The sequence below is a fragment of the Podarcis gaigeae genome (assembly GCF_964106915.1).
Source record: "Podarcis gaigeae genome assembly, chromosome: 3".
NCBI lineage: Eukaryota > Metazoa > Chordata > Lepidosauria > Squamata > Lacertidae > Podarcis > Podarcis gaigeae.
Genome location: NC_139680.1, coordinates 38,217,270 through 38,233,341, shown reverse-complemented (window position 1 = coordinate 38,233,341; position 16,072 = coordinate 38,217,270). Strand labels below are relative to the sequence as shown.

General features: G+C 39.2%; 1 protein-coding gene across 4 annotated transcripts in view; it reads right to left on the bottom strand.

The window, feature by feature from the left end:
* The window catches only part of CD109 (CD109 molecule), a 64,345-nt gene that overhangs the window by 30,862 nt on the left and 17,411 nt on the right, over positions 1-16,072 (bottom strand). For all 4 annotated transcript variants that reach the window (XM_083729914.1, XM_083729913.1, XM_083729915.1 and 1 more), the window contains 16 exons: positions 15,223-15,453; positions 14,695-14,820; positions 13,038-13,077; positions 12,010-12,094; positions 11,197-11,287; positions 10,362-10,491; positions 9,941-10,050; positions 9,410-9,637; positions 7,667-7,768; positions 7,495-7,557; positions 6,292-6,468; positions 5,155-5,307; positions 4,114-4,188; positions 3,730-3,790; positions 3,064-3,193; positions 2,032-2,146 (listed from right to left, as the gene is read on the bottom strand). In XM_083729914.1, coding sequence (XP_083586040.1) covers positions 2,032-2,146; positions 3,064-3,193; positions 3,730-3,790; positions 4,114-4,188; positions 5,155-5,307; positions 6,292-6,468; positions 7,495-7,557; positions 7,667-7,768; positions 9,410-9,637; positions 9,941-10,050; positions 10,362-10,491; positions 11,197-11,287; positions 12,010-12,094; positions 13,038-13,077; positions 14,695-14,820; positions 15,223-15,453 — 1,917 coding nt within the window. The remainder of the gene's footprint in view (positions 1-2,031; positions 2,147-3,063; positions 3,194-3,729; positions 3,791-4,113; positions 4,189-5,154; positions 5,308-6,291; positions 6,469-7,494; positions 7,558-7,666; positions 7,769-9,409; positions 9,638-9,940; positions 10,051-10,361; positions 10,492-11,196; positions 11,288-12,009; positions 12,095-13,037; positions 13,078-14,694; positions 14,821-15,222; positions 15,454-16,072) is intronic.

Below are 16,072 nucleotides of genomic sequence, written 5' to 3'. Positions count from 1 at the left end.
TTTTTCGTCTAGCGAGGCATTCGTCTTGGTTTTCAAACGTCTCCGCTGATGAACGTTTTGGAACGCGAACGCTGTAAGCTCGAACGTGCCTCTGAAGTCGAACCAGAAACGTGGCTTCCGTATTGAGTTTTCCATATTGAGATTTCTGTTTTGAGGCTTCCGTTTTGAGTTTTCAGTTTTCGAACGTTTCGGAACTCGAATGGTCTTCCGGAACGGATTACGTTCAAAAACCGAGGTGCCACCTTATCCTAAAACAGGGCAGGGGAACCCTTGGTCCTCCAAATGTCGATGAGACTACACCTCCCATCCTCCCTGACCACTGGCCATGCTGTCTGGGGCTGAGAGGGATTAGAGTCCAACAACAGCTGAAAAATTGACAGAACTTGTTGGCAGATATGGCATTGGGTTGGATCTATAAAAAAATAGGGTACCCCGTTAAAGGGATCCAAGAGGGGTTGATTTTGTCCAGATGCCAAGATGGCAGTCCTGGTATGACTGCCTGCAACTGATGTATATCATAGAGCAACCCTTAACCCAGGGCCAACCCAACCATTATTCTACCTGCAGTCGGGCTGGCTGATTCAGGGTACATACCCACTGCCTACACCAAAGCCTACATACATCCATAATCAATAAAGTTGTGGTCTGTTTGAACCCAATACTTTGTCCTGTCTCTTTATTTGTCATCATTCTCTGGGCTCTGGCCAGGCACAGGCTCCCTGCACCTGGGCATGCATTACATTTGTGGGCTCACCAATGACTCTCTCCCAAACCAGCACTTGCCAAGTCAGAAGCATAATCACCACTTCTGCACAGGGAAGATCCTCAAAAAGATAACAGTAGACCTGGGATGCCTCTGCAACGCTTTCTTATTGAGTCTCCTTTTTTTTTGGGGGGGGGGGGGGAGTCATCAAGCTGGTAGGAAGGCCAAGAGCAACACTAGCAAGAACTAGCAAGACAAAATGGCAGCATTGCTCTCTCACTTCCCTCCAAGTTGGCTGGCATACCCCTTATCATTGAAGCTTCCTGGATTTCCCCTAATTTTGCCCTAGTGTGCCTGGTGGATTCTTTTGCCAGGGACCTGAAACTTCACTAGCTCTTTTAGAGGGGGGTGGCAGTTGTAATGTGAGGGTTTGCAAAAGGTTCAGCCTGTAGCCTGATTAAGGAAGATCAATACACCCAGGCTGAAGAAACTGGCCATTTCTGTTCATTCATCTTTATGGTGCAATCCTACAAAGCCTTACACAAAAGCAAGTTCAATGGGACTTTTTCTCAGAGTAGATATAGGAGTGCAGTCCTAATAATGCTTCCCAACTCCTTATCTAGTAAATACATTAAGCAGAACTGCTTTTGGGCCAAACTACATGCCACTGCTTGAGTGCCATTCCACTGCTTCTGCTGCCCTGAGAGCACGAGCCAACAGCTATTACGGCGTTAGGGTTCTGAGATATCCTTCACTATTACAGAGTTAGGGTTCCGAGATATCCCATATTATTTAGGGAATAGGACACATCACTAAAGTAGCAAAAGGTTGTATTTATTTTGAAGTCTGTTTTTATAGTGATGCTTTCAACTCACCCTAACCCTATTATTATTTTTCTTAGATTAGAGTGCCCTCTAGTGCCTAACTATTTCCTGCAGTCTTTTCCTTCGCCGGATCTTTCCTATTTCTTGAGAAAGCTTTTCTTGGGAGGCAAGGATAGGCTACAAACCCAACTTGCCACTGGGCTTATTCTCTCTAGAACAATAAGGCTCTTCTAGCCTTTTTCCTGGTGCTAATTCTCTTCTCTTGCTCTGTTCTCCTCCACAGCTTTCCTCATCCCTGTGGTTTAAATGGCAGCTGAGGCAATGTTAAAGTTTAAGGCACCAAATATCTGAAAAAGATGCCCTTCGCCTTTGGAATGCCCTCAGTTTCTGAGCTGCATCTTCTCACCACCACATGGACATAGCATTGTTGGCAGATGAAATCACACCTCTATGCTCAGGGTTCTACAGAGGGGTGAGGTGTATTTGCACTTGAATTTCTGTTACCTCAATAGGCGTTTTCATCACACCCAGTCCAAGGTTTTCAGATATTATAAATGCACTAACTACCCAGGTAGTAATGGTATCAGGGACAGTGACATTCAGTGTTGTTTCAGTCGATCTAAAAATGAAAAGAAAGCAGAAATATAATTTCAGAAGGATAAACATCAACAATGGTCAGTAAATCTAGGCTGACTTTCCTGGTGGAGTAATGAATGATTTGCTAAATCAAGTTAACGGTTTGAGGAAAGATTTGCAAAGGTACAAATGAAGGCTATGCATTCAGTTTCTACATAATGGCCATGGTTCTATTTATTTTTATGAGACAAGGGTGCCTGCCACATACATATTGGTGTTTTGGAGTGGAAGACACTTTGAAGCGGTAAGCAAAAATATATGTTCATAAGCATGGAGCAGAAAGGACACATGCTAAAGGATCCAAGATTGGCAGCATACCCCTGACATATGCCCCCTACTTGCTACAAATATGCACTTCTGCTTTACACTGTGCTTGATGTTTTAATTTGTTGGAAGCTGCCCAAAGTGGCTGGGGAAACCCAGTCAGATGGGTGGCATATAAATAAATGCTTGTTGCTGTTAAACTTTATGGTGTTTCAGTTACAGATAGGTAGCCGTGTTGGTCTGCCATAGTCTAAACACAATTCCTTCCAGTAGCACCTTAAAGACCAACTAAGTCAGTTCTTGGTATGAGCTTTCGTGTACATGCACACTTCTTCAGATACGATGCACACTTCTTCAGATACCATTCTTCAGATATGGTGTTTGTCACTCAAGTATGAACCAGCTTCTAAGAGTATTTTGCCCTTTTCCTTATTTGTAACTCTAGAAAACATTGTTTATAACATTCTTCAAGAATGGGCTGTCCTGCATATTGGTGCTCAGCAAAGATTCCCATTTGATGGGAAACTCTTCAACAGAAGTATTAAAAGCTACAGAGAAGTTCCTTCCGCTGGTAATACATTACATTAATTTTTCTTAAATAAGAATGGATATGTAAAGAAAACGCTTTCTGTTTACCTTGTTGTGATTTCACGCCAAATCCATGTCTCTGGAAAATTTGTCCTTATATGGGGATTTTCAAAACCAACAGACTCTCTTATGGGCTCCAGATGATGCTGAAAGTCTAAAGCTGAGCTATAATCCATAACTAGGGGGGAAGAGAGAATACTGTAACATTCTCTTCATATAATTTCAGTGTTTAGAATCTACACTGCATCCTAAATTGTGTCACTCTTTTTACACACACACACACACACACACACACACACACACACACACACAGTGTGTGTGTGTGTGTAAAGGTAAAGGGACCCCTGACCATTAGGTCCAGTCGTGGCCGACTCTGGAGTTGTTGCGCTCATCTCGCTTTATTGGCCAAGGGAGCCGGCGTACAGCTTCTGGGTCATGTGGCCAGCATGACTAAGCCGCTTCTGGCGAATGAGAGCAGCGCACGGAAACGCCGTTTACCTTCCCACTGGAGCAGTACCTATTTATCTACTTGCACTTGACGTGCTTTTGAACTGCTGATCAGCAAGTCCTAGGCTCTGTGGTTTAACCCACAGCGCCACCCACATCCCATATATATATATTTATTTGCTTAATTGAAATAAACAAAGGAAAGGAACACTTGTTTTATGTTCTACATACATTGCATGAATTATACTTGACGTGACTTTTACTTACAGCCTTCATAGTTTTCATCTTCTGGAAGGCTGGCATCAGTCGATACCCAGAGTTTGCAATTCTAAACACAATATATAAAAATAACTTTAAATTTAAAAAATATGCAACATATGAACCATTTTTGTCAACCTATATTTTATTTCTTTTAAGCATATTTTAAAGCATGCATAAATAAACAACATTTTTAGTTTAGAAAATAAAAGCTAGCTTTGTGTTGAAGAAAGTCAGTATCTACAGAGGACTGAGTTTTCTTCTCTTCAATTGCATCTGAAAACACAAGCATACTAATGAATGGACTTGCCTGCTGAGTAACCCTTACTAAACTTTTATTTTCTTTAATACATCAAAACAATGGAAAAGTACATATGCATTTTAAAACTGTACCTGAAAGACACCATATGAACTTCTGGCTGCACCATAATCAAGTCCTCTATTATATAAACTTAGCTCATGATGAACCTAAAATAATAGTAATAGTACTTAGTTTTCATGGGAGAAACCAAAATAAATTCAATTAATCATGATCACATAGATCTTGTTTTAACAAAGAATATTCTACTTAGCGAGAGCCTTATCTGTAAGAATAACAAAGCAAATGTTGTAAGACACAAAAATAATAAACGTCAACAAAAACAGTTATCTGCCACTTAGTTGTTATGATACTTTAAAATTAAGTATATACAGAATTGTTAACAAAATCCTTACAAAAATACTATGGGAATCAATAAAAATATTTTCTCACTTCCCCTGTATCTCTACCACTTACCACAGGTTTGGCAATAGTTTCTCACTTTTTCTACACCATGCATAATTTTATACATCTCTATCATATCCCACTTTATTCACTATATTTCCAAACTAAAAAGCCTAAAATGTTGCAACCTTTCTTCATGGGGAAGTTGCTCTAGACCCTTGATCATTTCAGGTGCCCCTTCCAGGACCTTTCCCACTTTTTGAGGTGCAGGAACCAGAACGGTACAAACTTTTATTCTCTAATGCTTTTTGCCATCCCATACTATAAAAAGGCCACTCCTGGAACTGCCGACAGCTTCAGGAAGGTTGTGAAGTTACACTCTTGTAATAATATGTTACTTATATGCTCAGCTTCCCTGAAAACCTCCCCTACATACTAAAGGATAAAGTTGGCAAGTTTGCAAGAACTGTAGATAGGGGTCAGGAGGAAGAAGGAAGCACCAGCATTGTTGTGTGTCTCTCATTCTACTTCCCACAAAAGGATTATATAATTCTCCCCAATTCTTGCTCTCAAGCTGTGAAAACGGATTCTTCCCATTCTTTGCTTCTTAGGCCCACTTCATGGAGGCTTACTTTAACAGTATAATGGCAAAGCTCACAATCAAATCAAATAGCTGCTCCTACACAGTTCTAAAATACACTTCAAACATGTCTTTTCTTTCAGAAACTTACAGCATCCTCTGTGATATCACTTCTTTTCCCCAGGAGCTTTGTGCTTTTGTCAACAACCAGAAGACCAATGGTTGTTTTTGGTTCTGTCACATTAATCTTGAGAGTGACTTCCTCAGAAGGCCCAGCTCTATTTTTATTCCAATACATATTGATCTGGGGGTGGGAGGGAAGCATATTAGTTTACATTATGCAGTAGATAAAGGAGAATGAACAATTATTTTACTTTAGGTGCTGACTCCTATATATATTTTTTTAAAGAAATGTACCCATGGGAGGGAAGTTCAGGTTACAGCCACAGTGCTGGAGAGAGAGTGTGAATCCCCTCATTAAAAAAACAAAAAACATGGTGTTATCTCCAGTCATGGATCTCTTGATAACCTATCTATTTTGGCGCAAAGATGCAGGAGCCATCCTTAGAAGACAGAGAAAGAAGAATGAAGCAAGGTTAAAAGTGGGGAAAGGCCAGAAGAAAAAATAAGTCAAAGTAGCAGACAGAGGAAACACAACGCAGGATTGAAGAGATGAACAGCACATGACCTAAAAGGGACTGGAGGTAGAAAGCTGGGGAGGGGGGGCAGATAAGCAAATTGGGCCAAACATATTCCATTTTTATATCAAACAACTGTAGCAAAGTAAAAATAATCTGTATTTATTTAAATTATTTTAATGTAACTGATTTTTAATACTACTGTTTAACCATATATGCCACCCAGGGAGCATATAGGATGGCTTTTAAATTAAATGCAGATGTGTAAATAAACGTATGCAGTGTATAGAATGCATACTCTTTTGCACAACATGGACATAAGGCCATGCACTGTGAAGCTGTTTGAACCAGCAGCCAATACATTTAACCTTAAGCATCCTTTGCTGGTAGGTACAACAAGGTCTATAAATGCGCTCTAATGCAGGAAACCCAGTTTAAAATCTGAAAGATGTTAATGAACAATTAAAAAGACCAACTAGTGAAATAGTTTGTAAACCATAACTCTATGCTAATGCCTATCAGTGTGTGGGCTTCAGTTACATACTATGTTTATTTGACTTGTATTTATTTATGCTTCCCTTTTTGTGTATAGTCTCAAAACAAAACAGAACACCATTTGTGTGAGAGGAAGTGAATGCACACAAACTTACCTGATTTTTAAAGACGAGTTGAACAGGAATGCAGAGATCGTCACTAATCACTTCACCATCGTCACTCACATAGTAGGCAATTATGCATGCTGTAGGAGCCCAAGAATGCTCTGGTGTTAAAAAGAATTCTGCAACGTTTACTTTACCCGCAGCCACAATTTGTTCTTTAGATACCACCTATATGAGGAGGGGGGAAAGTTAACTGATTTTCCTATCAGCTGAGTTCTAGCTGAAATTGTCACACATCTCACAATTCAACATCTGTTATTTATAAAAGCACCTTGCACACCAGCCTAATCTCCATCGGTGCAAGATTCCAAGGGTTCCAGGAGCGCTTATCCAAGGTCTGTGTCTCCTTTTGGAAATGAGGCACAGTGGAGACGGTGGTTTCTTTATGGTATATAGTTTTTTTTATACATATATACAACCTGAGTCTATGACAGAGGAGTTCGCAGCATGGTCACCCCAAGAACCTTCTTCCATAGCCGCAGTCTTGGATCCAGACAGACATCAAACATGGTGCTCTCAAAACACTGCTCTGCCCCTCCTGCTTCCTGATTTACTTCCAGGTCACAGAACTCCTAGCTCTAACCCCTCTAAGATCTGGCATTATCAGTTGAGGGAAAGGGGACCCACCTTCTTATCATATCACACCAAATTCCTCTGATGCTTTGTTATCTTAAAGGCCCATTACCCAGCTTAATAACTTAATGCATGAAGTTTAGCTTAGCTTAACAGGCTTTCAACACTTGTTGATTCAAGGGGATTAGAAGCGTTTGGCATACAACTTAAAACACACAGGTCCGGCACCCAGTTTTAACACCTCCAAGCCTTAATTAAATTCTAACACCCACTGGATCCGGGGATAATAGAGGTCTAGCACCCACAAACTCATAACAGTATAATAACAACTATACAGGTGTCACGTGAATAGGACTGGGTAATTTTTGTATGCCACACATTGCAGCAAACACAGGTGTACCTTTACATTCAGTAGGAAAGCTACAACCAGTCTCACCTCTCTGATTAGCATACCCAAATGATACAAGTATGTACAATTGGTATTTTTAAATGCTTGCTCATAGTCCTATCTGGAAATTATAGTTATTTTTGAGTAGCAAAATCCTACTTATTGCCTATGCTGTCTTTCCCGTGTTTGTGGTAAAATTCAACACAATACATGTAAAATAATTTTTTAAATACCATATAACTGATCTCTTTCATCGGCTTGTTGCTTTGAAGATTCAGCTCAAATGGAGTCCCAACCTAGGGGGGGAAATAACACAACTTGAATGAACATGCTAATTGCCTATCATGATGTAGTGTATAATTAGTGAATTTTGAAGCTCATCGATTATTGGAAAGCATAAGTTACCTTTACATCCTGGCTTGCTTTTTTAATCTGGAGAAAAGTCATAGTGGTAGAATAGAATGTACCATATATGATTATAGAAGTTTCGCTCTCCAGAAATTTGGCCTGTAAAAAAAAAAAGGAACGGGTGGCAGGACATTCAACACATTGTGAGGAAAATGATAAGTTCAATTAATGTTTCACAAATTGTATAATTAGTGCCTCTCCTAATTGAAGAAACATACGTAAATAAATGAAGATATCAATCTGCCTTTAATGGTTAAAATGGAAAAAAAGAAAAAGCTGCACTCCATCAGAATGCAAAAAGAAGGTAGAGATGGACAATCCAATAGTTCCTGAAGCAATTTTCTTACATTATCATCTCAAATTAGTCTCACATCACATCATTAGCATCACAGAACTTTTGATTTTCTTTTTCCACTCAGAAGATGTTTCTGTGCCCATAGATGAAACATAGCAAACACCCATGATGGAACAGACAAACTCTCTCTTTCTCCATTGCCAGCTAAATTGGACTGATGCAGTAGAACATCCTGCACCTGCTTAGTCAGTCTACTCTACTGTCCTAGCCATGGATAGACTGAAGAGTGGCTCCATACTGTCAGAGGAAGAATCTTCTATCTATATCCAGTAAGGAAGCCAATCAGGCTGGCAAAGAAGATCTACTTTGTCAGCTCACTGTTTTGCAAAATGGGTCAGGCTATTTGAGGAGGAACAAAAAGATGAAGGGACATAGCTAGGAAAAGTACTAGGAGAGAATTCAGAGGCCTGACAGGCCAAATTAGGCACCTCCCTAGGTTGGATGATTGCTAACAAGTTGTGGTGAAGCTTCTGCTTTAATTTTTCACTAAACCACCATTTCTCATCCCATATGAATTTGAGGAACTGTTGTTTATCTTAACTCTAGGTAGTTAACAACCCAGGATATCAAGCCACAGTTTCATCCTGGGTTGCTTTAACTAACTAGAGGTATTATAATTCCCAGAATTTTGTGATGAGAAATAACAGTTTAGCAAAAAATGAAAGCGAAAAATTTCACTCTCTTCCTCTTGTTCACGTATGAGTGGAGAGGAAGCTTAACTATGGTTCATAATAGTTGCCTGAACCACTGGTGGGCACACCTCCTATGAAGTCTAAAAGGATAAAGTAATACACTTGAAATGAATGTCCTCCTGCATCCTGCAGGGTTTGGCCTTTGTGAGTAGAGGTCAATGAGGCAACCTCTCCAGTGAACTGAGGTGTTGGCAGTCCAACCAAAAGGTGAAGCCTTTGGACCAGAAGTGACATTGTGGGGACAGCACACTGAGGATGCAGCACTGCTCATCCCAACAGATTATAAAGGCAGGGTAAGAGATGCATCAGGGATAGGTCCTGGCATATCAAAATAAATAGCTAAAATAGAGAATAATAATAAATATGCTCAGTTTTCACAAAAAGCCTAGCAGAATAGGTATGTTTTAACTGACTCCCTAAAAATCTCAACAGGGTAAGCCTAAGCCTGGAAGAACTCCCCTGGCATGGAGTTTCATAGTACTGATATCACATCTATCTGTCAGACTCGTCACCTATTAAGGAGAATAATAACATAGGCCTACTAGGCAGGGCTGTTGTAAGGGATATTGAGATGCATCTGAAGCACTTTGAATACTCAGGTAGGCATAAGAACAAGTTTCTATACTAAAATTCTTTTCATCTTCTGATTAAGTATTTACATATTTTGACGGGGGAAACACAGAAAAAGCATACCTTAACATGCAGCGTTGTTGTATTAACTTGAACCGGAAACTCAATCTCAATAATCCCATTTTCTGGCACATGGTAGATTAGGTTCTGAGATGCCTCATTTGCCTGTGATTCACCTCCATCACCATATGGATAGTAAGCAGGATTTCCTATGGATGTGGCAGTGATCACAATGTCATTCCTTCGCTCATCAGACGACAGCAGACTGTTGTCAATTTTTGTTACTTTCAGCTGAAAATAGTAAAAGGCATGTCCATAAATCAAACCAAAACTTTCAAAACCATGATTTACAACAACTAAGATTTATACTCAAATCCTAAATATGGAATGCCAACAGTTCATTTAGTGGTGACAGCTTGCAACCACCAATAACTAATATACCAAGAGACTCAAAAGAAATTGTAATTAATTTCTTTAAAAGACAATATCAATATATGCAGTATTTTTAAAAACCCAACTCTTGTCTCCATAATACTGCTTTTGCCTTTTTTCTAGAATGATACTGATAATATAAAGAGTAGTAGAATAACTCACCGTAGCTATGAAGTTCAGACTAGGCTTGAGAACTGCTGGATACTCAGAAAATTCTAATATGTAGTCATGATGCTTTGGAAATACAGTAGCACTTGCATTTTGGGAGATTCCTGTTAGAATATTTGGAGGGTTTAAAAAAAAAGTCACATGCATAATCATTCATTCCTAATAACACTTGCAGAGTACGTATTTCTCATGATTCCAACTACCAACAGTATATACTGTTGTGAAAGGCTGCTCCTTTCTCAGCATGTAGCAAGGATTTGCAGGGAGCTGGATATGCAGGGGAAAGTCTCCTCCCACAAGGCAAAAAAGGGGAAGGGGGCATGCCCTAGGGAGTGACGAGGGCTTGATTGTGAGTCTCAAAGGCCAAAGGTACCCCATACCTGCCTTAAAGAAAACCCCATATAAAGCTGCATACCTGTAAGTGCTTCTGTAACCACAGCTGTAATTTCCACCGGCATCTGGTGATGCGCAGAATAACCCCAATTGTTGTAAGTTATATTTTCCACCTCTAGAATGTCAAATGTAAAGTTCACAGATCCATTAATCTGAAAACAACAACAAGAAGAAAAACTAATCAATTTGTTTTATCTTCTGAAAGGAATAACAGGCATGGGGGAGAGAGAACCAGACCATATTTGTATCACTGCATTTCCCTTAAGGGTTAAGGTAGCATTAGCAGAGCACAATTTGGAAATGGAAATGATAAACAAAATATTGTCAAGACATGAACCTGCGGTGGATCTTGGAAACATCAGAAGTTGGATTGATAGTGAGCCTAAGCAGCACCAACCACCTGCCAAAGGAGGGAACTGCAGGCAGATCAACCAGACCAGTTGCTACTGCCTTCTTACTCCAACAAGCAAGAGTAGGTCATGTTGACATGTTTCTGGCTCAGGAGATCTGCTATTACTGCTTACATATTACCTGCACATTACTCTAACTTTGTATTTAGCTGACAACTCTAGGGGAGCTGGAACTGGGACATCTCTCCGTTACACACTGCTTTCTTCAGTGGGGGACTACTATGTAATGGCCACCACACAGATCATTAGAGAATTGCTTAATCGTTTGGATGACAGACAAATAAGCATAAGCCACAGCATAGGTAGGCAGCTGAGTAAAAAAAATCTAAGGCACTGCATTGCAATTTAAAAGATTTATTATTTCCACAAATAAATCCTTGAGGTGGCTGAAGAAGTGTTATCCCTCCGCCCAACATAAGCACATGTCAGGTGCTAACTGAAGCTCACCTCAAATGTCTTAGTGATATTTTTCTTCCTTCCATAGAACTGGGAACAATCAACAGTTACTTTTCCTTGCACCGGCTTTCCATATGTGTACCTGAAACAGTCAACAAAAAAAACCATCTTTTCAAAACAAGTTTCTGAAGACAGGTTGAATCAATCTCATAATCCTACAAGTATCCACTTGAATCTGATCATACATACCATGCATGTAACTTTAAATCTGGGGATCATACCCTTTCTGGATCTGGGCATACTGGCAATCACACCAAATCAGTGAAATTATTGCCCATCACTAATAAAATGTATCTTTTACTTTATTAACAACAATAACTACAAGTATCCCTACTATACATACAGAGACAGAGTGGACATAAGCAGCACCTCAGGTTATCTGGAAATTTATTGGAATTTTAACTCATATGAAATTCACCAGCCATAACGGTGCCACACAAGTGTTCCTACAGTTAACACCTTCTTTCTTGCAGCTTCTGCCCTAATAACTTTCTTCAAGTTCACTTGTGGGGTCAATGACATTTTTTAATTGTCCTGTTCTGGGAGCAGGGCTTAAATTACCGGTTTTCTCTTTATAGCCACAGTAATTTCTCATTTTAAAATTATTATTATTAGTTTTGTATTTTAAAATTGTACTCAGAAAAATATACTTTTAATAAATAATGATCAACTATTATGTCTGCAAAGAAGGAATCAATAATTGAATTAAATCCCACCTTTGCATGGTTAGGAACTAGCTAAGGACTAACACAGGTATACAATGCATATAGGTCTCAAATGATGTAAGATTCACTTTTTACCTACTTTGCTGTGACAGTGCCAGTGAAATTCATGTCTTTCTGAGAATAAAACAGAGGTGTTGCTAGAAAGACTTCAAACTTTGGTAGCACTAAAAAAAACAAAAGCTATAATTAATTTGATGGCCATAGCTATGTTTTTCAATACATGTTTCATTAATGTGGTTTTCTCAGTATAATGCAAACAATGTATTTATGTATCTCATCTACACTGAAATCACCTATCACTTCAATTCTATACCATGTTAATTGTTATGGCTTCCCTCAAAGTACCCAGGGCTTTTAATTTGGTGAGGGTGCTGAAAATTCCCTCAAAATGTACAATCCTCCAAACCAGGGGTGGTAAATCTAAGAAACATGGGAAATACTGAGCCACAAAATATGCCCACCCCCACAAAAAAGTCTGGTCTTAAATCAGCTGAAGTTATTGGTTCACACATGAGTCATCGGATAGAAGCAGATGGGAGAGGTCTTTAAAACAAGTGGAAGAAACCTCTTCCTCTCCTGCATATTACTTCATCTCAATCCATTGCTCCATGCTCTTTATTCTCAGCTCACTTCTATTAATAGAGGAGTAAGGGAGAAACTGCTCGGAGCAAAAGACTGCAGGATCTTAAGGTACAGGATAGGAAAGTGTTCAGCACTTCTTTCCTGCACACTGCTTTTACTGTTAGACACACACATCCTCAGCTACATATGTGAATGGGGCAGACATGTGAAATACATCCCCATGACATCTAAAAAATATAAATCATCTTTAGAATAACAAATGAAGTTGCCGTCATTTGTTAATAACAAAAAATCTTTAGAACAACAAATGAAGTTGCTGTGTGGGCAAATATAGGAGGTAACAGGCTCTCATAATCAGAGTCTCATGGTCTTCGGTGATTTGAAGGCTTTTCATTATTATAGCTTTTTTATATAACATTCATGATTCTACTGTTGCAGGAGGACCTTTAACTTTTTCAACCCCTTCTGTCTTCCAAAAAAAAGAAAATCTGCATCCAAGTTTACATGCAAGCAGGAATCACTTACCATATTCCATCACCGTAAATGTCTGATAATGTGTCTGATCCTATAGAAAAACAAAATAAATTCTATGAAAGGTATGCTTAACTTGTATGGTGTATTATATCTAAGATAGGACTTTTCCCAAACTAATTCTAGGAAGCAAGCAAATGAATAAATAAGGTACAAGCTGAACTGCCGTTTTCCCAAAGACGACTTTACAATACTTAAGTGTACTGTGGCACCTTAAATGCTGTTACACACCACCCCAATCTCCACAGTAGTTCCCTATATTTTCACAGCTATTTAATCATTGTTTAAAGAGCATCACACACAATAATGCACACTGCATAATCACACATTTCCACAAACACATCAGGAAGTAGGGCAGTGATCAAAAGGGTTGTTCTATGTAGTTTCTCAGCTCGGCTTCCCTGAGAGTGTCTGTGGAAAAGCTGAGTTGTTTCCATAGAAACTAACAAGGCTGAACAGTAACAGGGAGCCAGGCAGGGCAGTTTTAAATTCATTCTTCTAGCAAGCACGAACTCAAGAGTTGCAAATAATAATATCAAATCAACACATTTTTCTACCCTACTGCATTCCGAGGGGCAAGTGGGGATCACAGCCGTGAGTCAAGATGCTCTCAAACAACTTCATTTCTCCTTCCAATTTACACCACCACCACCACCAAGGCCAAGTCAGAAAATGAATAATTAAATAATAAAGAAATTTTTAAGTAGACTCATTGTTCTTTGGGACCAAGAGCTCAGGTGAAAAGGGAGCAACTAGCCAACACTAGCCAGCACACCATCTCAAAGTGAAAACTTGCTCTCTCACAAACTGAACTCTCTCACACAACTCAAAGATACAACTTCCTCATACAACAACTCTCATAAGAGAGCCCAATGGTCCATCTAGTCCAGAATCCTGATCTCAAAGAGGCCAACCAGATGCCTGTGGGAAGCCTGCAAGTAGGACCTGAACCATAACACTGTTTACAGCGGATAACACAACATCCCTGTGCTTGTCAATTTGTCCCAATGTCTACACAAATTCTTTCAAGGCCAACTTCTAATGTACAACATTTCTGTGCTTCCCTTTTCTTCTGATTTCCACTTCCTCAATCTGCATAGCCCTCCAAAGCAGTTAATATTGAATGCTTCATTCTCATTTGCTTCTTGGCTCGTTCCCAGTCACAATTAATGGTGTCCCAATTTGCTCTCTATGACTGCATGTAATTGCACTTTCGCCTTTTATGTTGCTCAAGTATCTAAACCAACTCAAGAACTACTAATAACTGTCTTTGAACTTCTTTTCTAGAATTTCAGCTTTTAAGAAAATATACTGTACAAATGTTTTGGTAATGAGTTATTAAAAGTTGTATCACATGATTTCTATATATCTTTTGAACTGAATGCTGAAGTAATGAAGCACCACATCATACTTTTTGCACAGTAATCAGTATCTGAAGACTCAGATCTTTCTCAGTTGCTGAGCTCATCCAGTTTAGACAGTATACATTTCAATTAAACTGCACAACTGTAGACAGATTTAATCTCTAGCAACGATGAACTAACTCCAGTATGCAACCTAGCCCCATGAAAATCAATGGGAATTTAATTATTGATTTCACTCAGAGATACATTACATCCCTGTTAAAACAATCCATTATGTTAATACTCACTTTTACTTGAACTTTTATGGACCAGTCACCCAGGACAGGATATTTGGATATTTTAAACTGCTTGGCAATTTTGCCTAGTTTTCCATTCTGCGACAACCACTGTTGAATCAAATTGTGTCGAGGATCCTATTTTTTAAAAAATGTCAAAAGCATGTGTTTAGTAACACTCAGAACAGAACAGTGGGGAAGAAGAGGGGAAATACCATCGTTAATTCTGACAAGCTAAAGTACTTGCCCCGATAGCGCAGTGTTGAATTCCACCCAATAAAAATTAAAAATCATACAGCTTCTAGCACAGCACATTACAATTGCTACTACAGGCAGAAAAATCATTAACTTGTTTGCCAAGACTGTTAGCAATTTCCAGGTGACCCATGGGGGAGAAGTTTGGGAACCACTGATTTATTCAAAATTAAATCCCTTGCCATTATGTATAAGAATAGTCTTAGTGAAAATACACTGCAAATTGCATAACCATACTCTGAAAGAAAACCCTGCTTCACCAAATAATGTCAAGTTTATACTTACATGAATATATATATTCATAGGAGTATTGTACGGCTTGAGGTCAGGATACAGAGTAACAACCCGTATTTTCACATCTTGGCCTGGTTTATACATAGTCTTGTCAGTTTGGATGAATACCGATAAGCTCTTGTGCTCAAATTCAAGGACAGTGTGGTTAGAAAATAGCAGACGACCTTCTGAATATCCTTTGACTAGTAAATCATAATCACCAGGAGTACTGCCCAAGGGGAGCTGGGGGTAAAAAACACGATTGCTTTATTTATTTCTAAAACAAATACTGGACACACAGAACAGTAAAACAATGAATAATTAGAACTCACAAAACTAAAAAAATTGAAGCTGCAATCCTATGTACACTTACCTAAGAGAAAACCCTACTAAAGATATCCAAGTAAATACGAGTAAGATTATGACATAAAATCTACAAATAAGTTACAATGACACTCCCTAAAAGTGTTCTGTCACCTGAATTTTCATTTATTCTTTCATACTATGATCCCGTTTATATATTCACCCACAGCTCCAAAAACCATGGTTTATGAAGCTATGAATGAATACTGTGGAAGTTCACTCCTGCCTCATCCCCTTGTTTGCTTGTTGCATGCCAGCTTCAGTGTAAAGATTGTGACTTGCATTAAGCCAAAGTTCCCCATTACAGCTTAACAAGACCAGCTCTACCATTAAGCAGATTGTGGCAGCTGACTCAGGCAGCAGATGTTGGAGGCTGTGACGTGTGGGAGGACAGAGCTATGCATCCTGTACCCCCTAAGTTAGCCTACTGTAGCAACTATCCCCTCACCAGGGCTGAAAGAAGATTCAGCTGCCATAGAGTCGGCTGGCTTCTCTATGT